The sequence below is a fragment of the Corvus moneduloides genome, chromosome 20 (genome assembly GCF_009650955.1).
Source record: "Corvus moneduloides isolate bCorMon1 chromosome 20, bCorMon1.pri, whole genome shotgun sequence".
NCBI classification, from domain to species: Eukaryota; Metazoa; Chordata; class Aves; order Passeriformes; family Corvidae; genus Corvus; species Corvus moneduloides.
The window spans coordinates 7901728-7928720 of record NC_045495.1 but is presented as its reverse complement, the minus strand read 5'-3'; the positions used below and the strand labels follow the sequence as shown (position 1 = coordinate 7928720).

General features: G+C 56.5%; 3 protein-coding genes and 1 non-coding gene across 6 annotated transcripts in view; 2 read left to right on the top strand and 2 right to left on the bottom strand.

Moving 5' to 3' along the window:
- Positions 1-13378, top strand: part of STX1A (syntaxin 1A) — a 75664-nt gene extending 62286 nt beyond the window's left edge. The window contains exons 6-10 of the mRNA XM_032129506.1: positions 1277-1385; positions 7327-7400; positions 7700-7837; positions 9517-9627; positions 10273-13378. Of these exons, the coding sequence (XP_031985397.1) occupies positions 1277-1385; positions 7327-7400; positions 7700-7837; positions 9517-9627; positions 10273-10350 (510 nt within the window). The 3' untranslated portion in view covers positions 10351-13378. The remainder of the gene's footprint in view (positions 1-1276; positions 1386-7326; positions 7401-7699; positions 7838-9516; positions 9628-10272) is intronic.
- On the bottom strand, positions 1384-19470 carry BUD23 (BUD23 rRNA methyltransferase and ribosome maturation factor). 3 transcript variants are annotated; one of them, XR_004243923.1, is made up of 13 exons: positions 19360-19470; positions 19229-19266; positions 18836-18931; positions 18544-18626; positions 18357-18453; positions 17199-17295; positions 16755-16805; positions 16139-16224; positions 15876-15921; positions 15262-15320; positions 14155-14244; positions 13720-14039; positions 1384-1752 (listed from the first exon to the last, which is right to left on the bottom strand). XR_004243923.1 is itself a non-coding variant. In XM_032129509.1 (13 exons), the coding sequence occupies exons 1-12, from the start codon at positions 19405-19407 to the stop codon at positions 13985-13987; spliced, it is 846 nt and encodes a 281-aa protein (XP_031985400.1). In that variant the 5' UTR covers positions 19408-19470; the 3' UTR covers positions 13672-13806; positions 13950-13984. The 3 variants fall into 3 exon arrangements, 2 of the variants coding, with proteins under 2 accessions (XP_031985400.1, XP_031985399.1); XM_032129509.1 differs by lacking the exon at positions 1384-1752 and having other exon boundaries at positions 13672-13806; positions 13950-14039; XM_032129508.1 differs by lacking the exon at positions 1384-1752 and having other exon boundaries at positions 13672-14039.
- On the bottom strand, positions 14687-14822 carry LOC116454176. The gene has a single exon (XR_004244031.1).
- A 33-nt stretch (positions 19471-19503) lies between the features above and the next one.
- DNAJC30 (DnaJ heat shock protein family (Hsp40) member C30) lies at positions 19504-22014 on the top strand. Its single transcript, XM_032129513.1, has one exon. The coding sequence runs from the start codon at positions 19598-19600 to the stop codon at positions 20222-20224; it is 627 nt and encodes a 208-aa protein (XP_031985404.1). The 5' UTR covers positions 19504-19597; the 3' UTR covers positions 20225-22014.
- Positions 22015-26993: the final 4979 nt, after the last annotated feature.

Below are 26993 nucleotides of genomic sequence, written 5' to 3'. Positions count from 1 at the left end.
GGTGGTCAGGCATTGGAACAGGCAGCCCAGGGAGGTGGTAGAGTCCCCATTGCTGGAGATGTTGAAGGAACAACTGGATGTGGCATTCAGTTCTCTGGTCTGGTTGATAAGGTGGGGATCGGTCACAGGATGGAGTTGATAATCTTTGAGGTCTTTTCCAACCTTAGTGATTCTGTGATTTTGCCTTTGAGCAGGGCTGGGTACAGTTGCCCCCAGCATTGCAGAATGATCCCCGCGGGTCCTTCCTGTGCCCGTGTGGGGTCTGGCATGTCCCGGCAGCACGGCACAGGAAGGGCAGGACACAACCCAGGGCACTGCTGTGGCCTTGCCTCCAGGCTTTCTGGGCAGAAGTAGTGCAAGTAGGGTGCTGCCAGCCTCCCAGAGTGTCTTCTTGGGGCTGGAGGCTGTGCTTAGGTAGGGCTGGATGAGGGATACCTGTGCCGGTTTGGCCAAATTTAGAAATATATCCTCTGATAGAAAGCAGGTTACAACCAGCCCTCCCCTACCAGGTTGGGGAAAAAAAAAAATTTTCCTCCAAGGAAAGTGAAAGAGATGAAAACTATTTCTTTAACAAACACACAGGAAAAGGATAATGATGCTAAATAATGAAACCTCTCGCTCTGCTGAGAGAAACCTGGGAAAATTTCAGAGTCCTTCTGTAGATCTCTCTCCCCCTCCTTGGAGCTGGGAAGGGGTGGTGGGCCCCCGTCCAGGGCCAAGGCCTCAGTGGAAATTCCTCCCGATGTATTCTGGTGTTGAAATAGCCCAGCAGAGAAAAAAAAAAGAAAAAACAAAGTCCCAGGAAAACAAAAGTTCAACTCTCTGTCTCTCCCTGGAGAAAAAAAAGGAGCTGAAAAACTGGCTGAAAGCAAGCAGGGTGCTTTCCCCACTCTCGCTCTGCCGCCACAGCTGAACACAGAGCTGCCTCTATCTCTGTGTCCTTGGAAACATGAAAACAAACTGCTTAGAAAGTTCCCTTGGTTTTGTCTCTTCCCCCTCTCAGGCTCAGTTTAAAGGCACAGAAAGGCACAAAATTAATTTCTGGGCATGGGGCAGCGATAGGGGATACACATCACAAAGTCACCCCAAGACAATGCCTCTGGTCCACTCCCCTGGGGACGTGTCACCTGCTGCCACCTGCCCGCCTTGTGCTCTGTCACACTCACTGGAGCAGCATTTGGGCTGGAAGTGCTTTTGGGGTGGCTGGAGGTGCTCAGGGCTGAGCCTTCCCTCCCATGGGACCCTCAGCTCCCTCTCTCCTTCTCTTCCCTCTTAGCACTCCACACTGTCCCGCAAGTTCGTGGAGGTGATGTCCGAGTACAATGCCACGCAGACTGACTACCGGGAGCGCTGCAAGGGCAGGATCCAGAGGCAGCTGGAGATCAGTGAGTAAACCTGGAGTGGGAACACAGCTGGGGTGTGTGTGCCATGGGGCCACATCCTGCACTGGCTCCCAATGGATCAGAGCCACTCCCACAGCTGGGCAAACCTGGGATGCACAAGAGCCTATGGGAGTGGCTGGAACACAGCTTCTGTGGGAGATGGGCATGGGGTGGTACCTTGAGTTTCAGTGACAAAGTACGCCCAGCAAAGTACATCCCAAAACGCTGCAGAGAAAGAGCAGGCATCAGAAGGAGAGGAATTTCTTCTGTGTTTGCAGCTAATTTTTAATTCAAAGAAGCTCATGGGAATTCCTGATTCCTGTGTGTATTTGTCCTTCCTCAGGGTGCTCTTCTTCATGGATGAACTAAGCTAAACAGAGAAAAGAGAGAAGGGAATTCTTGAGATTGGAGCACTCCCTGCTCCTGATGGTCTCCCTTGCACAGGAAGAGCAGGAGCCTCAGTGGCCCCAGGCACCTTTGTGGGCCCAGGACCTGATGGCTCTTAGCAGCCATTATGTTGTCTGGCCAAGGGTGGACCCCAGGTGACACCTCTGAGGCTGGTGACACCTCACCCAGGTGACACTACTGTGGCACTAAGATCTCTGAGTCACCCAGAGCCCATCACTTAGGAGAAGTTCGGTCCTGCCTGTCTAGAAAAACACTCTCCTTATGGTTCTTCTGGGCAATCAGTGATACCTGGATAGTTTAGAGCAATGGGGTTATCTCCCAGCAAAGAAGAACCATGTAATTAGGGGAATAAGCAAGGGGGAAGTCAGGGCATGCAGAGATTAAAAGAGATTTTTGCAAATGATCTCACTGTCAGACATGTTGTGGGGTTTGTGCTCAGAATGGAAGGATCTGAACTTAGTCCTTTTTTTTTCCCTAACAACCAAATGGATGGTTTTCTTTCCTCCAACACCTCACTGTGAATGATGAGAGGAGATCTGTGAGTCAGACTGATGTCCTTGGTGGTCACCTGTGGGAATGTGCTTCATGGCTCTGGGAATCTGGGTGCTGTGGGGTATGGGAATTTCTGTGGAGGGCTGGAAGGAGACAGAGCTGTGCAAGCCTTAATCTTTGTTCAGATTTGTCTTTCTGACGTCTGGACGGGAAGGCTGGACGGGAAGGCTGACTGACATGAGGCTCAACCAGAGCTTGCCAGTTTGCTGTAAAGCAGGATGTGTCACTGCCCCAGCTGCCTGACTCATTCCTCAGCCAACATCACCCTGCAGTTGACTGCTGAGGAGTGGCTTGTCACGTGAACAGGAATTTGAGGTATCCATGTGCCTCCCTCTGAGAGAGGAGATTTGGAAGGACTAAGCCATGTCCTTGACTGGATGCAGACCTGAAAGAAATCTTCCTCTTGTTCTCCTGCTGGATTTTGGAGGGTTCTGCTACTCTGCTTAAATTCTGAAGATACACTGTTATTCTTGTGTCTGCTCTGTCCATCCTGCCAGGTTGTCAGTGCCTGACAGAGCCTGATGGGTGTAGGGAAAGGGCTGCTCAGGAGTCCCCATGAAGCCCCCGATGTGTAGGGGAGGTGTCCCAGTTCCTGACAGCAAGGGACCCTTGTTCCCTTCAGGATGTAGGTGTGGAGGAGGTGCAGAGGTGGGATGGGGCTGTGCTGGAGAGGGACATAGTCCTCTGCACAGCCCTTTGCCAAAGCTGGATTCTCCCATCAGGATGGTGGAAAATAAATATCTCCCAGCAAAAAGACTCATCAAAAGGAACAGCTTATGGAGGTTTTACCAGGAGTGCTGCCTGGGCAGGGGCTCTACTTGGTCTAGGGTGTCCCAGCCAGCACCTTCAGCCCCAGCTGCCCCAGGGGCACCTGCGCAGGCTCTTTGGAACAGATGGGATGTGGAGACTGCACAGAATTCCACAGCTCTCATTTTCAGCTGAGGAATCCAAAGATAGAAAGTGCTGGGAGCTCTGACAGCAAAGCCAGTAAATCACTCGGGTTTTAAAGTATGAGAGCAGGAGCTTCTCAGCTGCTCTGGGCAGGCTCCCCAGCAAGTTTCTCCATCCTCACCACATCTGGCTCTGCGACAGAGGTGATGATGTAGAGTCACTGCCCCGGGGCTGTAGGCACCCCCTGGGGCTCCACACAGCCCTGTGTGGTTCTGTTCCCTTCTCCTTGTGTAGGCACTGCTGTCTGTGTGTGCCAGAGGTTGTGCCTCGGTGACCATCAGCATCATGCTGCCCACCCCGGAGCATCTCTCCTCTCCCTCTCCCTCTCCCTCTCCCTCTCCCTCTCCCTCTCCCTCTCCCTCTCCCTCTCCTCTCCTCTCCTCTCCTCTCCCTCTCCTCTCCCTCTCCTCTCCCTCTCCTCTCCCTCTCCTCTCCCTCTCCTCTCCCTTAACCAGTGCCCTCACCCCACCTTTACTCACTTCTCTGCTCCTAAACACTCCAGATGTCATGGAGGGATGGCAGGATGGCCATGTCCTCAAGTTGGTGACACCAGGACAGTGGCTGGGCTGTACCCCCACCCCAGCCGTGCTCCACATCTGCTGCCAGGAGCCATGTCCCCCTCCACACTGCCTGAGGTGAGAGGTGTCACTCCCTTGCTTTTTTCCTCTCCATTTTGTCCATTAGGAGAAATTATATCTTAAATCTAATTAGGTTTTGCTCCCAGAGAAATTGGATTTGGAGCTTGGAGGAGCTGCTCTCCATGGTGGGTGTGCAACTGAAGCCATGGAGGTGCTGCAGAGATGCTGCTTGTTTTTAGGGACAATTTTGTTATTGCAAAACTGAGGAGACAAAAATAAAGCATCTCCTGTATCTGAGGGCACTAGAGATTTCATCAGGCCCTGCTGTGCCAGACCAGGTGAACTGGTGTGCAGAACAATGAGCTGTGGGTGCATCCCACCCTGAGCCAAGAGAGTCTGGGGGCTGTTCTGGCCTTGGCAGCTCATCTGGGCCACCTCAGAGTTTATTTAGGATTCCTGTGGCACTTTCATCTCAGGAATGACCATGGGATTTATCTTGAGTGCAGATGCTGAGGGTCAAGGAGATGGGTGGCACTTTGGGATGTGCTGGGCAGGGTTTTGTAGCTGAATCCTTCTCATCCTGATACCAGCATGGGCAGTGCCAGGCCTGTCTGAGCTGGGTGACAGCCAGGTGGGCCAGTCAATCATACCCTGTTACCTCACACGCAGGCAGACAGGACAGCTTTATCCATCTCTTAATGAGTTGTATGGATTTGTGTCTATTAAGACCTTAAAAGCCAGCTCCAGGCAGAGGATCCCAGCCTTGGAAAGGTGCCTTGTCCTCAGCATGTCTGGAGTGAGCCCCCAGCTGTGGCTCTGCTGGTGTTTGTGCAGCCCTGCTGCTGGGAGGAGGGATGCTGCCAGCCCAAGGGATGCTGCCAGCCTGAAGAGCCCAGCTGAGCCCTGAATTTGGTCATGGCATGTTGGACTCCTTCAGCCCTGAGGTACCTTCCCTATTTATAGACCATCCGCATGCAGAATTGGGCAAACTGGCATCCAGTGTCAGCTGGGCTGTGGGACAGCTATGGCACCAGAGGCTTCCCTGGGAGCTTCCCCCACACCCTAACAGGGTTGCTCCTGCTGCATCCCCTGGAAGCTGGTCCATGGGGATGGTCACTCTTTCCAGCTGGGCATTACAGGGCCAAGGACTGTGCCTTGAGGTGGGAAGTCTCAGTGTCTTCATGTCCACCTGTCCCAGAGTTTCTGATGGCCCCTGCAGCAGTGTGACCTGGGCACTGTCTCTCATTGTTCTCTCCCTGCCACCTGACGTTGCTTCTCCAGCTCCCTCCATGCTCTGGGCTTCTTGTCTCGTTGGCAGAGCTGCTTCCCCCCAAGAAACTTTAATTGCTAGAGATGCCAAGTAAGAGGCAGATGCACTCTGGAGCTCTCTGGGGAGGCACAGGTCCAATTCTCAGGATTTTCCAATGTTTCACCAAATTTTGGGGCAGGAGTGTTCCCCCAGGCTCTTCTCCTTCTGCAGTGGCTCCATCCTTTCCCTCCCATTTGTGGCTGTGCCACAGCCCTGTGGTCATGTGAGCAATAGATCAGGCAGGTACCCAGGACACTTTGAGCTGATTTTACTACTTTGGAGGAGCTAATGACAGACCAGCAAGCAAAAGCAGGAAGCCTGGTTAGGAGGCAGTGGCCTTTGGCAGCTACTGTGCTGGATGGCAGGGGCGAGGTGCAGCCTCCAAGTCCCAAGCTTTGGCTCAGCATTAAAGCAAGTTCTTGAGCAGTCATGGCCCTTGGCCAGGCCAGCATTGCATTTGATGCCTTTGCTCTCATCCTTCCCCTCGATGCAGCTTTTACCAGCCCTGTGCTCTGCATCAGGGGAATGAGGCAACAAGAAGGATAGGATGGGAACATGTATCCTGCATCCCACCCCACCTCTGCCCATGAGAGACATGGCATCTCCTGGAGCTGATCACACTGCTTGCCCTTCAGGACTGCCTTGAGGGCTGGCATTTGGCAGAGCAAGTAGTTCTCCATGGACAGCACCTGGCATACTCCTCCTTATCACTGGGCCAGTGACTGATGAGAGCTGGGCACATCAACAGGAGGGTTTGTAAATTTGTGCTGCTTGGTCCCTTGTTCTCCCTTCCTGGGAGCAGGGCAGTGTCAGCCCAGAGCGAGGAACCAACAGGCAAGAAAGGTGGCAAGGGGGTGTCATGGGTCATCCTTGGTGGGAGTGATGCTCTGTCACCCTAAAACATGTAACAGTGTCTGGAAAAGGGCTGTGGCCTCTTCCCAGAGCTGGGGAAGGTGGGGAGGGTGATTGATCCTGAGGTCCGTGAGCACGCAGATGGCAAAGCTCAGGCCTCACATGCATCTGTGAACTCTCACGGGGCACAGACAGGGCTCAAGCTGGTTTTGTGACTCAAAACAGCAGCTTCTCAGGGCTTCAGGGTCACTACTAGGTCATAGTTGTCTAGACCAGCCTCACACAGAACTCCAACCTCTGCCCATGGGTCTGGGAGCTGTGATCCGCTCTGCTCCATTCCCCTACTCTAAGGTGCCCTGCATTCATCCTGGAGGTCCCTTTCAGTACCACTGGGTGCAGGCAGCATGTCACAGGGGAGTATCTACAGACCCCAGCCCTGCCCTGCAGGTTTTGGTTTCATCAAGCTAGGTGGAGTCACTTCATTAGCTGTTCCTGCCTGACTGCCCCGTTTGCACTAGCGGGTGTCACTTGCCCTGTCTCAGGTGACCTGCTCACCCTCCCCATCCCACGGGGCAGCCCCAGTGCCCTGCCCAGCATCTCCATCTATTTGGCTGTAATTCCACATGTCCCACATGGCTGCTAGCCCAAAGAATACACTGCAGTTAATGCAGGGATCAGTGTCACCCATGGAGTGATCAGCATCTCTCTCCACTGTATGCAGTGGGTAAGGGAAGGAAAAGAACCACGTGCTGTGGGTGAATTGCTTCCAGAGGAGCCATGGGGCTGGAGGTCCCCAGAGGTTTTGCCACAGGGGGAAGGACAGAGCCTGGCTTCTGTCACACAGCAGCAGGGCTAAAACTTGGGCAGTCCAGCTGAGCCCAGTGCCCTCAAGGTGTTGAACTGGCTGGGACAGGGTTTGACAAGAACATGCCTGCTTGTGGCTTGTTGCCCATCCCTCCTCTTTCACAGCCACCATGGATGCTGGTGGCTTCTGGTCCCTTAGCACTGCTCCCTGCCCTGCACGAGCAGTCAGTTTGCCCAGGAGGGACAGATGGATGTTCCTGTGTGAGCTGGGCCAAGCTGGCAGCTTGATGCCCTTAAAATGAGAGGTGTCAGAGCCAGGCTGTGGGAGGGCAGACCCTCAAACTGCCCTGTATGCTCTTGGGGCTGAAAGCTTTGCTCTGTTCCACTCATGGGAAAAATACCATGAAGCCAGCAGAGCCCTGTGGTGGGGCTGTGGGACCCATGATGGGGACAGGGGGCTCCTGGCTAACCTCTTGTTGTGTTGTTGCAGCTGGCAGGACCACCACCAGTGAGGAGCTGGAGGACATGCTGGAGAGCGGCAACCCAGCCATCTTCTCCTCTGGGGTAAGCACTGGCACAAGCTGCAGCTGAGCCAGCCCCCTCAGCCCAGGGGATGGGCTGCCACAGTGGCCTCAGTACGCCAGTAATGAACACAGCCCATGCAGCAGGGGGGCCTAGGGGCTCAGGTCTGGCCCGAGGATGCTGTTGGAGCAGTCTGCATCCCAGCATCCTGCTGCAAACTAGCTGCCTTGGGGTGGTTGGAAGGGCTCTGTAGCTCTTGCTCATCCCTCTCTTAGTGCCCCCAATTCCAGTGTCAGAGCTGGGGCTGAGCAGGGTGCTCAGTGGCCTTATTTTCTTTGCAGATCATCATGGATTCAAACATCACCAAGCAGGCACTGAATGAGATTGAGACACGGCACAGCGAGATCATCAAACTGGAGAACAGCATCCGAGAGCTGCACGACATGTTCATGGACATGGCCATGCTGGTGGAGAGCCAGGTGGGGTAATGGTGCAGCCCAGGGGCTCACCTGAAGGGGTTGGAGGGAAATGGGGCTCCCTGTGGTGGGTGGGGAAGCTGGAGAGCAGTGCTCCCCTGCCTGGGTGGGTGCTGAGAGGAAAAACCACATCTAGGACCAGCATGGCTCCTAGTGGGGCTGAACTGGGCTCCCCAGGGCTGGAACCACCTGCCTGGCACCCCAGAGCTGGCGTGCTGTGTGTGTGGGGTGGGAGGTTCAGTGAGGGGCTCAGAAGGAGGGCAGTGGGTGCCTGCCATGCAGGGGGAGATTTCTTCATCTTTCCTGGAGCACCAGGCCCAGGTGGGTGAGCTCGGGGTGCCCCCTCGGCTGTGCTGCCAGCCCACAGCACCAGTCCCTTCAGCTAGGCACGTGCTCTTGTGTCTTTGCTCACCCCCCTTCTTGCCCGCCATGCTGCCATGGCCTGAGGAGACATCGGTGGCAGGTAAAGGCCCACTGGCTGAGACCCGTGGTGCTGCATGCTCTGCTTTGCATGGCTGCTCCTGCATGGCTGCCGCTCGTGTGGCGCTGGGATGGCCGCTGGCAGGACGGCAAGGGTCACTGGGGCACAGTGGCGTTGGTGGCCTGTCCTGTCTGCCATGGGGGACACATGCCGGGAATTCATGATTCCCTGCCCCACTATAAGGGCTGGATGGTGCCAGCACCCTTGTCCTGTGGGTGAGAAGCTCAGAGCTGCTGGGAACAAAGGGGTGCTGGGCAGGCAGCAGTGCTGGCAGCTCTGCTCTGCTCCAGGCATGGCACAGGCAGGGAGAAGCAGCAGCAGTTTTACGCAGGACAGGGAGCAGCGGGTGGGGCTCAGTGCTCAGCACCCCTGGGCCTCAAGGTTTGTCCTCCCTGTGCTCTCCAGCATTAGGTTGAGAAATGGGCATTGCAGAGTTGCTAGCTATCAGCCCATGGCTCTGTGGCCCCAATTCCCTCCATGCCATGCAGGAGGACACAGGGCTTCAAACCTCCCATTCCTGCCAACCCTGTCCAGCTGCTGCAGGACTTGGTTGTTTCCCTACTTGGTCAGGATGGGGCCAAAGGAGGTGAACAAGGCTGGAGGAGCTCACCCCAACCCATGTCCCCACACCCACAGGAGCCCCCACTCACAACCTTCCCCTGCAGCAGGGGCAGAGGTCCCTGCAGGGCCCTGCAATCTCAGCTGGCCTTTCTCTGGACCCTCCTGCCTTCAGTGTGGCGCTTGTGTGGATCGGAGCAGTGGTCCCTGGTCCCTGCATGTGCATGGTTTCGTGAGCATCCCACGTGGTGCTACTGGTGCTGTCCTTGCTCCCTGCCATGCCTTTGGTTTCAGCAACACGTGGTGTGGTGCTGGTGTAGATCCAGTTGTGGCTTTGATGTCACCTGAGATATTGGACAGGTCAGTGCCAGGACCAGGCTGGAGACTCCCTTGTCTCTCACCCTTGCTTGTCTCCCTGCTGGGATGTTCACAGAGATCCTCTGAGATGGGGCATGCAGTCCAGAGTTTGCACGCCAGGGCACCCCAGGAAACACCCAGTGCCCACAGGCAGCTGTGATAGTGCTTTTCTCCATGCAGGGCTGCTGGGCAGGGCAGCATCCACTCGGAGCCAGAGAGCAGCGGAGCAGGAAGGAGCTCACATGTGCACGCGTGCGGGCGCGTGGGCTGTTTCCTCCTTCTGCAGGGAGAAATGATTGACCGCATTGAGTACAACGTGGAGCACTCGGTGGACTATGTGGAGCGGGCTGTGTCCGACACCAAAAAAGCGGTGAAGTACCAGAGCAAAGCCAGACGGGTGAGTCACGGCTCTGGCTGGGGCCCATCTGCCCTGCCTGCACTGCTGACACCTCCATCCCAGGGGCAGGGCCCGGCTGGCACTCTGCCTGCTCCAGGCAGCCTGGCACAACTTTGCAGGTGCCCGGGGACCACATTACCCCACACCACTGGGAGCAGGCCACAACCTGAGGGTTGCACAGCTGAGGCAGAGCTCCCAGCACAGACTGTGTGAAAGCTGACAATGAGCCATAGGGCAGGGGTGCTGCTTGGGGGGAGGAAAAGGGACAAAGTGGACCCCCGGACCAGGCAAGCTGTGAGAGCCACGTCCCTTGCAAAAAAAGGTAGGGAAAGATCATGGGCCAGCTCAGACCCTGAGCACAGTGCCAGGTGCCTGTCCTGCTTCCAACATCTGGTCCCGTATCAGCCTGGGGACCTGAGGGCCACCAGCTCAGCTCTGCCAACCCAGGGCTGAAGCAGGAGCAGGGGTGCCCATCCCTGCCCAGGACTGCCAGAGCCCTTCTGGCTTCCAAGGTGCTGCTCAGAGCCCACCACGGGCAAAGGGGAACAGGACAGACTGCCGTTCCAAGCTCCTGGGTCCATCCTTCCCCAACACTCACCATGCTCCCTCCCCTCTCTCCCTACTGCTGCTGGGACACCTGAGCAGAAGAAGATCATGATCATAATCTGCTGTGTGATCCTGGGCATCGTCATCGCCTCCACCTTCGGCGGCATTTTCGGCTAGACTCACCCCACAGGACTGTTTGTGTGCGATGGATGGAGCCGCGCGTGCCATGGGGCTGCAGCCACACCGGAGCAACCCACGCAGCCCCGGAGCCTCCCAGCAGCATTTCAGTTTCTAATGCATGGTTGTTTGTGACGCTGTGTGTGCGGTGCGGTGCGTCTGTGTGGAGGGAGCTCCGGCCCTGGGGCGCAGGTGGGGGACAGGTGATGGGCGCAAGGGGGACCCTGGGGGGGAACCCAAGCTCTCATCACTGCTCCAGGCTGGGTGGCTGGCTGGGACCAGGTGGGGAACAGAAATGCCCTTGGGCACTGCTGCTCCTCCTGTGATGGGCAGTCTGTTAGTGACAGCTGAGAAGGAGGAGGGACCGATGATGGGTGTTAGGGGTCCTTGGGAGTATGATGCCCAGTCAACTTCCCCAGCTTGCCCATCACCTTGAACTCTCATGTCTGTCAGCTGCATCTATGCTTGCAAACACCTTCCCTTGGGCTGCTTCTCTTCGGGGCCCTTCCCCAGGGGTGTGCTCTGCCCAGCCCTGCCTGGCCAGTGACTGTGTCTGGCTCTGGGGCTCCATCCCTGCCATTCTTCCGGTGGCAGGGCTGCCCCCTCCCTACATGAGCCCTCACCCCAGTAGGGTGTCAAGGGCTGGACATGCCACTGCAGGTGGTGGGTGCCTGATGGAGCAGTGTGGAATAAGGAGCTGCTGCTTGGGGCCATCACAGTTGCCTGGGGACAGGAATATGGCATGTGGGGGCCAGTGCTGCTCCTGGATGCTGGCCTGACAGGGCAGGATGGCATGGGTAGTCTTAAGGCCAGCGAATTTCACTGGCTGCTCACCCTGCAACACAGCCTCATCACTGTGCTCTCAGCCCTGGCACATGGTGGTCCTGGCTCCTGTTGCCCACCGCGGTTTGGGGCTGTTGCTGATGCCCACAGCCCCTGGCAGCACTCACCTGCAAGCAGGGCTGCTCCAGACTTGCTTTTCCATACTCGTGGCTGGGGGCTGGAGGCAGTTGGGCTTTCTCCTGTTGTGGTCCCAGAAGCAGCCCTTGCTGCATCCAGCCCCCTGCAAACAAGGAGTAGAAACCTTCCTCCTGTATCCAACCCGGTCCTGAACAGGCCACTGCCTGACTGCCTCTTCCACGTCCTGGCACCCTGCTGCTGCTGCTGCTGGTACAGGGCTCTTCTGCCCAGCCATCCAGTGAGGCACCTGCTCTCAGTGGGGTGCCGTGGGACAACCTGGGTGCCCTGTGTCCTCTGCTATGCCTGTGACATGGATGCAGCTGCCGTGGGGTCCAAGCCCACTGGCAGCTCAGGGGGGTTCAGTGCTGTCACTGCCTGTTTCCCTTGGGCTGGGGACAAGGCTCTGCCCCCACCTTCCTCTGGAGACCCCAGGGCTCTAGCTGGCCTGTGCACATGCCAAAGCAGCACAGAGGAGTCCCAAGGTAGGCCAGGCTCGCTGCCACACTGGGACAGGGGCTGGCTGTCAGCCCAGGTGCTGGTAGTAGAAAAGGGACACTTGATGGCAGCCAGTATTCCAGTCTCAGGCAGCATCACCTCCCAGCTCCCACCAGCACCAGGGCAGGGCTGCTCCACAAGCTGGCATGGTGCTGTGATTCAGGGCACTTGGCTGTGTGTGGTGCCCCTGGGTGCAGGGGAAAGACAATGGCTGCAGCCACAGAGTGCTGCCTCCCCCAGGGCCAGCCCTGCCCAGCAGCAGCCCTGACACAGATCCTTCTCTGCCGAGGTTTCCCCCAGACAGCCCCTTGTTGCATGCAGCTGCCCTTGGGAAGAGGGTCCAGCCTGGTTCCCTGCACTGCCCAGTCCAAGCACCTCAGGGTGCGGCCATGGGAACAACCAAAGCCCCCTTCTTTCACAGTCCCACACCAACCGATGTGAGTTCCAGCACTGCAGCCTATGTGCACTGAAGGGCTTGGGGCACCAGGACCATGCAGGCAAGGTTTCTGCTCCAGAGGGACATCTGGCTGCAGGAAAAGGGAGTGACCATGCTCCTGTCAGCAGCTCCCTGCCACTGCTGTCCATGCTCACTCTGCCAGGCCAGCAAGAGCCCCAGGGCCCCTCCAGGAAGCAATAACACTGGGAAGGCAGGAAAACCCTCCTCCCGGGCTCCTGCCCTGCAGCCATGCCCACTGCTAGCACAAGGTGACTTTTTTTTCTTCCAAGCAGCAGCTTTAGTGGCACAAGCTCACCTGACATCAGGGCTGTGGCGTCCCTGTCAAGGCACAAGACCAGGAACAGCACTTAGGGGGATTCTTGGCTCTTGCTCCTTGTTGGCACCACCACTGCCAGCAGCCCCCACAGCAGCAGGAGTCGGATGGGGCTAGTCAGGACCACTGGCACTTTGCTGGGATCCTGTGGGCAGCAGTGGTGCTGGGGTCAAGAATCAAGGGAGATGAGGAGCAGGCTACCACTGCTGTCCCACAGGCAGGCTCACACTGTCCTCGCTGTGAGGGGAGGGTGTTTTGGTGCAATAATTACCCCTGCACTACGGGAAGCCCCACTGAGTTCCTTTTTACCTACCTGTCATTGCATGTACAGACCAAATCACCAAGTGTGGTTGTGCTTTGGGAAGACGTTTCACCTTTTCTTTCCAGCCCCCAACCTACACCTGCTTGTCCTTTGGGTTCCACCACCTCTGTTCCAAGTGCCACCCACCCTCCCCGTGACGGGAGCCTGTTGATGCAGTATTCCATGAGCAGTGTGGGGCACGCACAGCTTGCACTTGAACTGGGGATTGGGTTTTTTTGTAATTAATGTACTTGAAGGCTTTCCGAGCCCCCCGTGGAGTTCTACTGTTGCTGTACTGTGAGCTAAGTGTCCTTGTTTTCTATGTGGATCTTGACCCTGGCTTGCTCTGTCTCACTGGGCTGGATAACACTGTATGTTGCCTCTCTCCTCCTTCCCTCTTTCCCTCCCTGCTACCATCCCTTTCTTCTCCCAAGGCTTTGGGTGCAAAACAGCTTCCCATTTTGTGGAATTTTTATGTAGAATAAACATTTGTAACTGTAAAGCTCTGGGTGGCACCTCTCCTTGCTTCAAGGGAAGGGAGGTAGGGCTGATCCAGTCAGCCCCAGCACCCTGGAAGCCCTAAAGCAAACGGTAGGCTTGGCACCAAGCACCGACAGGAGCAAATGGTTACTGGAATAACACTTGTACCAGGAGCAACTTTGTCCTCATGGATCCACTTTGATAGTGTGGATCCTCTGCAGGCAGAGGGGAAGCTGGCAGGGAATGAGGTACCATATTCCCCCCTCAGTACTCCCAGTGCCAAGGGCAGGACGCAGGAGATGAGCAAACACTTCCAACTCTTTGACTCTTTAGTGAGGAACTGGGTATCATGTCCTGGCTTACCTGGAGCTCAGCTGGCTCACTGCACTCGGGAAGGTAAGGCAAGGGATGGCACTGCAGACACCCAAGCGGCCAGAGCACTGTCTGCACCTTCACCAGGGAAACAGGACCGGAAGCTTTGCTGTTTGGCAGCACCTGAGCCAGTTTGCACCTTCAAGAGCCACAATGACCAGTCCCAGCAAGTGCCCAGGCATGGGGTGCCATCCACAGGAGGGCTCGCTGGAGGCACTCACATGCCACCTTCCATGCCAGCAGTGTCCAGAGCAATTCAGAAGTGAGGACGGCGCTTCCGACCCGTGTATTTTGTATCTGCTCGCACCTCCCTGGGGGAAAAGCAGGGAACAGCTCAGCACCACCTGCAGGTCATGCTGGGAGGGGAAGGGAGCAGGTTTGTGGCAGGTGACAGCAGGCCAGACCAGCCTCTGAGGCAGGACTCACTTGCCCTGGCGTCTTCTACGCTCCTTCTTCTCCAGGATCCAGTCCCGGCTTTTCTTTACAGACTTGCCCTTGACATTTCTGAATCGTGTCCTATGGGGAAAGTGGACAGCAGCTGGAGAGGAACTTAGGTGTGGGGACACATCTCTCTGCCCTGGAGGATTGTCACCCAGAACTGGGTCACAAAAGTAGCAAGTTTCCCTCCCACCACCCCTAGACAAGAGGCTCAGCTAGCACTGGGACATGTGGCCAAACTCCAGACACACTGGAGGAGGTTGATTCCAGCCCTGGCTTGGAGCTGAGGGATCCTGACCTATGAACTGCAGCAGTCCAGCACACCCCCATGCCATACCCCGTGTCACACCAGCAGCATGCTGCACTCTGGGAATTCAGGGGATTATAGGCTCATGCTCAACCACCTTCCCCTTGTCTGCTCTACTTCAAACAAGGCAGACAAAGTCAGGCTTCCTAAAAAGTTCCCAGCTCTGCTACTGCCCTCCAAGACCAGATACCCCTTAGACTAAGCAGAGAACAGCAATGTAAGAGGCAGGAAAACATGGCAGCCACAAGCTCCTAGCAGCCACGACAACTTTCCTCTGGTTTTTGTTCTCTGTCTCTCCCACTGGCTGCAAGAGGGGCTCCTGCCTGCACCACTGCCATGGGAAGAGACCTGGCCAGCAGTAGAAACCCCCCAGGCCACAGCTAAGCAGAGCTGAGCAAAGACCTGGACAGGAGGAAAAAGGGAAGGCCAGGACTCAGGCACAGCAGCCTGCCTCCATGCCTCTATCATGAGCCCTGAAAACATTCCCACACTGCTGGCCCCAGCTGGAGAGCCCAGTGCTGGACAGAAAGCACACCTGATTGACTGCTCAGGTGCAGCCCTAGGGTAAGCACCTACAACCCCATGGAAGAGCCCTGGGATAGTCTTGTTCCCTGTGTCCAGGCCCTTGGGAAGATAAAGCAGTTCTCTTCTGGGCTGCTAAGAGTCCTCCCTGTCCTTCCCCTCCCATTGCTTCTCCCACAGCAGCACTGTGGTCCCCAGTAAAACCCAGCCCTCAAAGCCCCCCCTCCTTGTTGGGGAGAACCTGCAGCCTCACCCCCATGTGATACCTCTCATTGGTGAACTTTGCCTGGTGCGGCTCTTCATTGGCACACTCGGTACCAAGGCCCTGGAAAGCAAAATTGGGAAGTTGTCTTCTCCTCTGGACCAGGCACAGCTATTAGTCAGCCCATCAAAACTAAGAGGAATGCAGGGATCTGCAAGGGGAAGGACCAGAGCAGGAACAAACTGGTCTTCCAGAAATCATGGCGAAAAAAGTAGATGCCAGAGGAATGGCTTTAAAAAGGGCAGGGTTAGATTGGATACTGGAAGAAATTCTTCCCTGGGAGGGTGGTGAGGCCCTGGCACAGGTTGCCCAGAGAAGCTGCAGCTGCCCCATTCCTCGAAGTTTTCAAGGCCAGGTTAGACAGGGCTTAGAGCAACCTGGTGTAGGTGGAAGGTGTCCCTGCCCATGCCGGGGGGTGGAACAAGCTGAGCTTTAAGGTCTCTTCCAACCCAAACCAGTCTGTGATTCTATGAGAGCAGGGCTTGGTGACTGGCAGAAAATGTGTAAATAAAGTCACATCTGCACTCACAGAGCTGTTTGGCTCTCACAATGCTCACAGCTCTTCCATATCACCCAGCAGCCAGGACAGCAGCTCTGCTGCCTCATGGAGGTTCTCACCTTTGGTAACGTGCCTGATGTCCCAACAAAGAGACAGAGGAAGAACCTGAAAGAACAAGAATAAGGAGCATGAACCTGGGACTCAGCATGTGAGTCTCAGTCCCCAGGCAAGACTGAGATGGTCTATAGCAGAGTCAGATCTAAGCTGTAACCTCTCTCCAGGACTGTATAATGGGAGAGAGAACAGCTCAGGGGAAAAAAAAGAAAAAATCACTGCTAAACCCAGGCCTCACCCCAAACACACACAGAGATCCAGCACTCACTTCTTGGCTTTGGCGCTGTTGGGGTAATCAACCACCATTCCCCCTGTAAATCCAGCTCTCATGGCTTGGGCTGTGATGAGCTCCAGCTGGGAAAAGCAGCAGGTGCAAAAGTTAATTAGCACTCATCCCCCAGGAAAGCCCAAGAGACCTCTGGGAGGACCACAGCTGACTGGGCATTCCCAAGATGGACTGGTCCTCCTCCTGCTAAGCTCTGCACCTATTTCCTGATTCTGCAGTACCATCCAGACACCAATTCCCTGCGCCTCAGTCTAGCCTGGGTTAGCTGGCACAGCAGATTCTCTAGGAGAGGGATACTGGGCTGGATTTTCCAGCCCTGAGTTACAGTACAGTGCTGATGACTACAGCCAGTCTTCAAACCCTGATTCACACTGTGTCCTGCCACTTTAATTTTAAGGCTCAGCCCAAGACAATCTATGAAACAACAGAAATTGCACCGGGTATCCTCCTTACAGGTTATTTCATTTGGCTTTTAAAGAGCTTTACAACTGGCAATCAGGACAGAGACTTGATGTGGAAGAACACGATGCATTCAGAGCCCCAAACAGCATATGATTTCTCTTTCTGTACCCCTTCCTGACTGATTGATGGGCTGTACCTGCTCCGCGTTCTCGGGGTACAACTGCAGCACAGCTCGGGATCCTCGGGCCTGCAGGGAATAAACCTGGTGACACCTTGTCTCAGTGCAGGTAACCTCTCTGGTCACCCCATCCCAGCCCCAGACGAGCTCCCTCCTCCCCAAAACCTCCAGGACAAGGCTCCCAGGAGAGCTGCTCAGCCCACAGAGCCAGCGAGGCACAGGGGGAACACCAGGGATCACAGAATCACGGAACTGTTAAGTTTGGAAAAGACCACCAAGACCCATCAAGTCCAACCTTGATGAAAAGCAGCACCAGGCAAGAAGGTAGGCAAGTGGGTGCTCCTGCCAGTTCTGCTTCAGAGCAGCATTTACTTAAAACTTAAAACTTGAAGTATCTTGCTAAAAAGCACGAGCAAAGACATAAGAGCAGCAGAGGCCTGGCTGGTAGAGGGTGGCACTTACCAGAGCAGTGTAAAGAGTGGAGAAGAATCTGTAGAGGCGTTTTGGGGGGCTGTGTGATTTCTTGTCAGCATTACAGAGCCACTGCACTGCGGAAATACTGAGAAGGAAAATAAGACCCCCAGGACACTTGAGTCATTGGTTCCTTCACAGAGCTTGCCACCTCCCTTTGAGCTGAATTCCAGTACTAAGCATGTGCTGGGCCTCAGAGAAATTATTTCATTTCCTCTGTGTAGCTTTGCCTTCTGTTTTACAGTTACACAAACTCCTCTGGAGATGCACTATGCCAAAACTCAACGAGGTGCATAAGTTAAAGGACAAAAGCATCACCAGGCATTCCCTTTAGTCGAAGTGCTCAAATCATAGAATGACAGAATGGTTTGGGTTGGAAGGGACCTTAAAGCTCAGCTTGTTCCACCCCCTGCCATGGGCAGGAACACCTCCCACTAGACCAGTTTGCTCCAAGCCCTGTCCAGCCTAGCCTTGGACACTTCCAGGAATGAGGCAGCTGCAGCTGCGCTGGGCAACCTGTGCCAGGGTCTCACCACCCTCACAGGGAAGAATTTATTCTGTGTATCTCACCTAAATTTTCCCCCTTTCAGCTTGAACCCATTCCTAGTCCAATCACTACAGTTCCTGGCAAGAATTCAAGAGCTCAGCTGTGTCCCTTGCCTGGCCAAGCAGGTATTCCCAATGAGCAATCTAAAACACAGCTTTTGGCTCAGCAATGGGCAGTCCCTGCTTCTTCCCAGCTGTTCTCTAAGCAGGAAAATCCTTCTGTCCCCTTCATCCCAAAACCAACCATCAAATCCTTGATCCAGGGACTGACCTTTCTAAGCAATGCCACATACTCTGGTCTCCTCCTTGGTGCAGATCTCAGCCATCCTGACAATATTCCCAATTTCATTATATTTTCTTCAACAAAATTCCTAGCTCACCAGCACAAAAGGACAAACATCCCTTGGGAAACAGCCGTCACAAGCTGTTTCTACCATCCACAATTCTGGAGGTTTGGCTTGAAGTGATGGAGCCAAGTTGCACAGAGCAAAGAGTGGCTGACACGGCCAGTTCCTTCTCACCTGTGATTTACCAGATGTGCACCATGTGTACTGTGCAGTTCTGTGAGGAATCAGGAAAGCTCAGTTAAATGCACAGACTCACCTGATACACCCATCAAATGTGCCAGGCCTGAAGGGAATGCCATGACCCACATCTGCAAGGAGAAGGTCTCCTTCCACCTCCCTCTCCACAGCCACATCTGCACAGAACAGAACACATCTCAGGCAACCAACTCCCACCTTTGGGGTCTCTGAGGCGATGTGGAGGTCTCAGGGGAGGTTGTGCTCACCCAGCATGGCAGGGCTGATGTCCATGCCAATCCAGTAGTGACCCTCCTCAGAGATGTAATCCCCGCTCAGCCCTGAGCCGCAGCTAGAAGGAGGAAGGGGGAAAGCGCTGGGATTATGGGGCTGGTCTGAGGCTGCTGCTGGCCAGACACAACCAACGTTACAGCAGCCTGTCCCTCTTCTTCAGCCCACAAGAGACACTGGCGCTGTGGGACCTGGCTACCCCCTTGCCCTGTGCATCCCTCCAGCCCCAGATGCTCCATGTGCCATGGAACCGGGCAAAGCCCCGCTCACCCCACGTCCAGGAGGAGGCACGGACGGTCCTCGGGCAGCCCCAGCAACTCCACAGCGCGCTCCGACATCTGCGACTGGATCTCCACCACCCGGGAGCTGAGGCACAGGCAGAGCGTGGGCGATGGGCGGACACCCCCACAGTGCTAGATTTGAACCCACACCGCCTCACGGCAGCATCTAACCCTCTCCACTCCACTCCCCGCCGCTGCCACATGTCGGGGCCGGACCGCCCAGGCCTCGCGGCAGGGCCCTCGCTACTCCCACTAGGATCCAGGACAGACCGCCCCCATCCCCGGTGGGTCCCCCCAATGCCGGCCCCATGACGAGACCCCTCCCCGTCCCACTACAGGCCGCGCTCGGCCCTGCAGTTCCGCAGCGCTGGTCCCGCCGTACTTCTGTGTGTACTTCCGCGCCTCAGCCTCATCGTAGAACTGTAACGAGAGAGCAGCGGGGGTGGTGAGCCCCAGGACCTCAAGGAGGGGCCGCCCCAGAGGAGCCTGGTTCCCCTCCATCGCCCCGCTCACCAGCTCGGGAGGCCCGCGGTGCTCGGGCCGGCGGCCGCTGCCCGCCATCCTGACGCCCCCACCTCACGCGGCTTCCGAACGTCACTGCTTGGCGACCGCGCCGCCGCCTGAGGTCGCCGCCCAGTCAGCCACGTATCTGCAGACGTTCCTTGTCTGCGCCGCAGCTCCCGCTGCTGCCCGGCGTCGCTGCTCCGCGCCGCGGCGTACGGCATGGCGCCGGGCGGGCGCTGAGGCCCCGATGGAGCTGGCGGCACTCGGGCGGCTGCGGCGGCTCCTCCCCGCGGCTCCGCGGCCCGGCTGCGCCCCGCCACCGTCCCGGGCCGCGCAGACGGGCGGTGCTGGAGCTCCGCGGCCGCGCCGCGATCTCTACGAGGTGCTGGGTGTCCCGTCCACGGCGACGGCGGCGCAGATCAAGACGGCGTACTACGAGCAGTCGTTCCGGTACCACCCCGACCGCAACGCCGGCAGTGCGGCCGCGGCCGCGCGCTTCGCCGCCGTCAGCGAGGCTTACCGGGTGCTGGGCAGCGCCGCTCTGCGCCGCAAGTACGACCGCGGGCTCCTGAGCGCCGAGGAGCTGCGCGACGCACCCCGGCCCTCGGGCCGCCCTCCCGCCGCTGCCTCGCCGCCGCCCCGCGCCCCCGCTGCCCGCCCGGGGCCCGTCCCGCCACCCTTCGACTTCGACGCCTTCTACCGCGCGCACTACGGGGAGCAGCTGCAGCGGGAGCAGCTGCTGCGGGCGCGGCGGGAGCAGCTGCGCCTCCGGCGGGAGGAGGCCGCGGCACAGGGACGCCTTAGGGCCCTCTCCGATCTCTCGATCGGGCTCCTCTTCTTCCTGAGTGTTGCCATCCTCTACGGCCTCAAGTGACAGCGGGGCCGCGGCGGGGTTGGGCAGCCCCCGGAGCGCCCACCCTGCTCCATAGTGTCACCAGGGAGCTTGGCAGCGGGCTGGGAGTGTGCCCTGCACACGCTGTCGGCAGTACCCTGTATCTGCTGCTCAGGCTGTGACATTTCACTCTGCCGGTGTGACCTTCAGGGATGGTGTATGACCAGCAGGCTCCATAGCCAGCTGGCCCCTCTGCCAGCATGACCTTCAGACACAGAGTGCCCCTGGCTGGCACAGGATGTGACCTCTGGATACCCTCTGTGCACTCTGGTCCACAGGCTAGGCTAGGCTGTACTGTGCCACCAGCATGACCTTGCAGAAGTGGTGCAGGAGCTTTGCGGGTTCTGATGTGTTCCCTCAGCAATACCACTTGCAGACACAATGCCTGACAAGTAAACATGGTTCCTGGACTCTGGACTGGGATGTGTCCCCTCTTTTGGCACAGCCCCAGGTGCCTCTTGTGAGCCGCAGCTGAGATTAAAGGCTATCAGAGGTGGTGTGTGCTGTGTGTGTTCAGGGCTATGCTCATTCATGCTCAGATGTGGCTCTAGTTTCTGCTGATCCAGACCTGCCACCTCTGTGCTATCACACCTGCTGGTAATACATCTCTAGAGAGTTTTTGATGTCCAAACTGCATCACCCTGCTCAGGGTGGCGGGTACAGAAGTCTTAGATTCAGACTTGAAAAATGAAACCCAAGCCCATGGTGCCTCATGTCCTGATCAGTGTGTGACATTGCCTGGAGGTAGAGGCAAAACACTTTGGTGTCTGAAGTCCTCTGTCCTGTCTAGGGCCTTCCAGAAACTTTACACAAGTCCCTGCCTCCGAGGCTTTTGGCCATGATGCACCTGTGAGCACCGAGTACTATTTCCTGTGTTTTACATGTATCTGAGCATCATTTGCACAAGTTTATTTGCCTGTTTTAATACTGAAATGTTTTAAGAACTGAAGATTGTGTTTCTCAGAAACTTTTCTCTCTCCTTGGGTGACGGTTCACCTGTGCTATGTCACTGCTACCTGGAGGGAGAGAAGCTTCATGGCAGTGGCCTGAGAGTGCCAAAGACTGTGCATCACTGGGTTTGCTGTCAGGGGGGTGAGCAGGAGCCCAGCCCTTGTTACCTCGTGACCCAGACCCTGGGTTGTGTTTTGTCGCAGCACAAGAATGTTAAAAGTGAAAGCCCTGTGTTTTCCACTGCAGAGTTCTGTGATCCTGGTGGGAGCCTGAGGCAGTGGCATGGCAGGGACCACTGTTTCTGCTGGTTGTGCAGGATTGCTCTCTGCTTGCTCTCAAAAGCCTTGTGCCACTTCCAGCTGCACGCTAGAGGCTGCTGCATGCTTGGAGTAAATTCAGCCCATGGGCAGAGAGCTTTCCAGCATCCTTGCTGGATGCCAGTCTATCCCTTTACCTGGGACTACAGCACTGAAATGTCATCATGGGAGAAACAGGAGCCCTGTGTTCGCTGGCTACAGAGGGAAAGTCTCTGTGGCTCTGGCACTTGCTGATGCATTTTTCATGCTTATCTTCATTCTGTAAACAAAATCACTCGAAAGATCAGAGGTAGCTTTTTTGGCAGAATTTGGCAGGAAACATTACTTCCCAGGCTGGAAAACCTAGTGATGTCTGTGGGAAGCAGTGGGCACCAGGGAGCATTTCTCTAGCTCCTACCCAAACAGGTGGTTTGGGCAGTTCCTGCTACTGGTTCTTCATTTTCAGGTCTCCGTGATGTATCTTGAAGATTAAAGACATCCAGCCATAAATTGGTGACAAAATGACACATTTTTCTTTTGGTGGGCCTGGGTGGTAAATATTCCTTGCTCTTGCTGGAAAACAGGGACAGGCAGGTGTTTCACATCCTGACTTCAGCCAGTGAAGAAGAGGGTGGGGAGGGAGGTTCTGTCTCCCTTGCTGGGAAGGGTGGGCATGCAGCCTGCAGTCAGCAGGGCAGGGTGGCCTCTCTGGACCACCATGGCCTTCCCTGCTACTGCTGGAGGTCCTGTTCTGTGCTTGCCTGACACCCGGGGGTGGCTGTGCACTGGTAACATGCTCTGCACTCACCTACTGCCTGGTCAGAGGAGGGTGCCCTAAAACTTTCCAGTGTCACCTTTGCCTTAGTCAGGTCTGACTGCTCCTTTGCTCTGGGAAGGATTTCAGGAGCTTGGGTAGAAAGGCTGGAGCTGGTCCAAATGCCTACCAGCTCTCAGCATACCACTGTTCTGCCTCTTTTTCTCCTTGTGTCAACAGTGTCATTGCATTCTTTTTGTTCCCCAGTTGTTTCCTGATGGAGAGGTGCCAGGAGCAACTGGGTTTCATGTTGCTTTCCTTTAGCCCGGTGAGCACAGCCTGTGTAGATGCCAGGGGCTGATGGTGACAGGAGTGTGAGGTGGCAGGGGCTGTGAGCTGTACAAGGCTGGAAGACCAGCAGTGGGTGCAGCTCAGTAATTCCCTGTGGCCTTGACTGTATTACATCTTGGGAACCAGGATGCATCCTTGGGGATACTGACACACAGAGGGTTGTTCCTGTGAGAACAGGAGCCCACCTTCCTGCAGCTGGGGCAAGGCAGCCACTGGCAGGGGTTATAGCAGGGAACAGCTTATACTCCCAAATCCTTTTCCTCCTTTGAGGATGTATCCAGTCCCTACAACACAGATCTCAGTAACAGACTGCAGTAGCAGCTGTCCACAGCCCCTCCAGGCCCGTGCCCTTGGAGGGGAGGTGAGGTGGCAGTTTCAGCTGGGGATGTCACCATGAGCATCCTGAGGCTTTTGCTGGGAGGAGTGTGATGTTCACAATAGGGATTTCTTCCTCCTTAATCTCAAGCCCACTGGGACCATTTTTACACATACTCTAGCACACCCTCCCCCTCACTTCCTCGCTCTGTGGCTCCACATTTCACCTGCCTGCAAGTGATGTATTGTATCCATATTAGATACGCTATTGGATCCATATGGATTCACTCTCTTACCCGGGCATCAGGTTTTGCCCGCTCTGTGTCACCAAAAGGAACTGTCTGAGGGTGAGTTGCTGGTGGGGCCTCAGCCATCACTCCATGCCAACCCATCCAGGCCTGGACTGCTCTACCCTGCGCCTTCACCCCAGGGATTATTCTGGGTTCTTTGGTGTTGCTTATTCCCACCCTTGAATCACTGACAACAGACATTAAAGGGAAGCACCAAAATCTGAGCTAACAGCCACTTGGTAATTTGATGCTGTGACAAACTAAGGAAATCTAAGGCTCCACGGAAACTTAGACAAGCTGGATGAAGCCTGATGGCCCTGGTGCTGAGGCTTTGCAAGCTCAGTGCAGACCCCACTCCCCACCCCTTCTTCTGGGCTGATGTCCCCATAACTGCAGGTTTGGGGTGCTGAGCTGCTCCCCTCAGCTGGTGGGTGCTGCAGCCTGGAAGTGCGGGGTCTCAGTGCCTCATCAGGGCCTCCTCCTGGAGTAGCTGGCCTCCTCTTTGGAAAGGAAGGGGTTAAACCTGTCTGTCGGCAGATCTTTTGACTGTGCCAGCTGGGCTGGGGACATGAGGGGCAGGAACAGGGAGCTGCAGGCTGGGGGAGCAGAGTCCAGCAGTAAGGGGTGGCCATCAGCCTCCACCCCCCAAAAGGGGCTAGTCTGGCAGGGATGGGGGTGAAGGGACAGCCCCTGGGACAGCTGCAGCCCTCACCTGTGTGGGCAGAACTCTGCACCCCAGTCCTGCTGATGGTGGTTCTGTCCTCCCAGGTAAGGGCTGCTACAGCTGGCAGCACCCAAGGATGGGGGGGCAGCTCCCCCTCCCTTCAGCAGCATCCCCTTTGGCCACTCCTTAGTTAATAGAGTTAATTGTTAATAGACTTCCCTCAACAGTCCCAGTGCCTGCTCTGGGGGCCCCAGCTGGGGCACACTGGCAGCCCCTTCCTGGCTGCCCCAGTTCAGGTCTGTACCCCTTTTGCACCCCATTGCCTGGGGGTTGTAGCTCAGGGGATTTCCCGGGGAGGTGGGGAGCACCCCTCTTCTCCCAGCTGTTCTGGCCTTTCTGGACTGGGGGCTGCTCCTTATCCAGCCTGGCATTCACAGAGCCAGTGATGGGGGGGCACCCTCAGCTCCCTGCCCAGGTTTGGCTGTACACCAGCTGGCGGAGGGGCTGGGCTGGGCCCAGGCTGCTGCCTGCTCCAGCAGATGTGAATGCAGGTGCATACCCAGTGGCAACCCCTCCTCCTCCTCAGAGTGAGCAGGAGCACCTTTACCCTCCTTGACTCCATTCTGCAGGGCAGGGACAGGCAGGGAGAGCCACTGTGCAGGCAGGAGGGGCAGAGGGAGTCACCCTGGCTGCTGTCAGCTTCTTCCTGTGAGCCAGTGTCCCTGCCTGTGCTGTGCAGAACCTTGTCCCCAGTCCCAGCTGGCCTATAAGGGCCCGGGGCTGCTGGTGGCAGTGGGCAGGCAGAGACCCCTCAGTCTCCACGGATATGGGGTGCACCAGGGTGCACAGACAACCCCTGCCAGGATCGCTACAATTGGGGTGTCCTAGGGCCAGCTAGTATGTGCTCCAAACTGGACAGGACCAGCTGCAGGATGGGAGGAACTGCCCCAGGGCAGGGGCTCACCTGGCTTGGCAGCTTCCCAAAGGACCCCAAGGTTTCCCACCCTAAAGTGGGGTGTTGATCAGCCCAACAGGACCATGGGGTGGCCAGGGCCTGCCCAGTGCTTCCTGAACAGGCCGGGTGCCTTGGGTGCTGCAGGGCTCCTATGGTCCGACAGGCAGACCATGGCAGCACAGCTTACCTTGGTGCTTAGACTGTCACTTTTGGTGCTGCAACTCTCATAGGACACACTCACCTTCCCCAGGCTGCAGAGGTAGCTGCTCACCCTGAGAGTCCACATTCAAGGGGCCACTGGGGTGACTCTGTACCTGCATGGGGCCAGGGAAGTTTGTCCTGGAGCTGGTGACAGACCCACATAGCCTGGGGCTGCCCAGCCCTGGGGAGCCATGCAAGACAGGCACTGCCTGGGGAGACACACTGGTGGGGCCTGGCTAGTTTTTGGGTGGCTTGTGTCGTGGTTTGACACTGGCCAAATGCCAAGTACTCATGAAAATGGTTCGCTCGCCAGAGGAGAAGGGAAAAAATTAACAAAGGGCTCATAAGTTGAGATGAAGACTGGGAGAAAACACTCTAAGGGCAAAACAGGTTAAAATTTAAAGGTATAAAGTAATTTTATTATTAACAGAGTCAGAGGAGGATAATGAGAAGTAAAATAAGCCTTTAAAACACCTTCCCCCCAGCCCCTCCCTCTTATCCACCGAGGTGCCAGGAGACAGGGCATGGGGATTTTGGTCAGTTCGTCACTTGAGATCTTCTGTTCGCTCAGGGAGAAGAGTTTTTCCTCTGCTGTGCCGTGGGGTCCCTCCCACAGGAGACAGTTGTCCGTGAACTTCTCCAGCATGGCTCCAATCTCACGAGCAGCAATCCTGCCAATATTGCTGCAATGTGAGTCCCTCCCACGGACAGTCTTTCCGAGACTGCTGCCATGTGGGTCGCTTGTCCACGGGGTGCAGTCTTTTAAGGACAGGCTGCTCTAGTTTGGAAGCAATGGCCCTCTCTCTCCATTCGGGTCTCCCACTGGATCACAGCTTTCTCCGGCATCCGCCCGCTCCAGCATCAGTACTTCTCTCACAGGCTGCGAGTGGATCTCTGCATCCCCTGTGGACCTCATGGGCTGCAGGGGACAGTCTACTTTACCACAGTCCTCACCACGGCCTGCAGAGGAATCTCAGCTCCAGCACTTGGAGCACCTCCTTCCCCCCTGACCTTGGTGCTGCCATGTTGTTTTCCCTCACATGTTCTCACTTCCTCCTCTTCTCCGACTAGAAGAAAAACTGCTGCTCCTAGGTACGATTGCCAGCAAGTTCCACCAATTCAAAGACTCTTACAGCATCCCGCAGTGCCGAGTGGTTGATTTCGTCTGGGTTCCGTGTCGGAGAATCTCTCGCCACGTTTTCGCTGCTGGCCAGGCAGCCCCGCTGTCCCTGCGGGCACTGGCGGCCGCCGCAGCGCTGGTGCTGTTCAACGCCTCTCCTCGTGCGGGCACCAGGAAGGAGAAGCCGCCACCACCAGCCCTGGCCTCCTGCCCGCAGCGTGGCTGGCCAGGGGCGAGCAGGCAGGCGAGGCTTGCTGTGGGCCGCACCGAGATGGCAGCGGCCGCAGCGCCTCGCTCTGCGCTGGGAAGGCCCCGCTGGCGGCGCCTCGCCAGCCCTGGAATCAACTGGGCGTGCGCTGTTTTGGTTTTCTTCTTAAATGTGTCATCCCAGAGGTGTTACCAACCTCTCTGATGGGGCCAGCAGCATGTCCATCTTCAGAGCCATCAGAGATTGGCTCTGTCAGACATGGTGGAAGCTTCTAGCAGCTTCTCACAGAAGCCACTTCTGTGGCCCTCCCCCACTACCAAAAAAAACAGGCCATGCCAAATCAACACAGCTTGGCTCCTCGTGCACTGTCCCATGCCTCAGTGCTGTGCCTGGTCCCCTGTGGCAGGGCAGTGGCAGCCCACCAGTGTTGCCTCTGGCTGGGGCTCAGCCCAGGCAGGTGCCTGGCTGCGGACTCCAACGCACATGATGAGCACAGAGCCTGACTGGCAATCAGGCCCTTTGTTGCCAGGCTGAGCCCAAAGTGGGACTTAGGAAAGCAGCAGGTGCTTTATGAAACTCCAGATATTCCAGTGACTACCATCTCCTCACATGCCAATAAAGTCACAGTGGCTGGTCCCCTATTTAT

Bases quoted from the DNA above. Each gene is read 5' to 3' on its own strand.
- BUD23 (XM_032129508.1), bottom strand. From the start codon at position 19,407: ATGGCGGGCAGCGGCCGCCGGCCCGAGCACCGCGGGCCTCCCGAGCTG. The intron at 18,627-18,835 runs GTGAGCGGGGCT...TCCTCCTTCTAG, and splicing joins TGCCTCCTCCTGGACGTGGG to CTGCGGCTCAGGGCTGAGCG. The intron at 16,806-17,198 runs GTAAGTGCCACC...TATTCCCTGCAG, and splicing joins CCACTCTTTACACTGCTCTG to GCCCGAGGATCCCGAGCTGT.
- DNAJC30 (XM_032129513.1), top strand. From the start codon at position 19,598: ATGGAGCTGGCGGCACTCGGGCGGCTGCGGCGGCTCCTCCCCGCGGCT.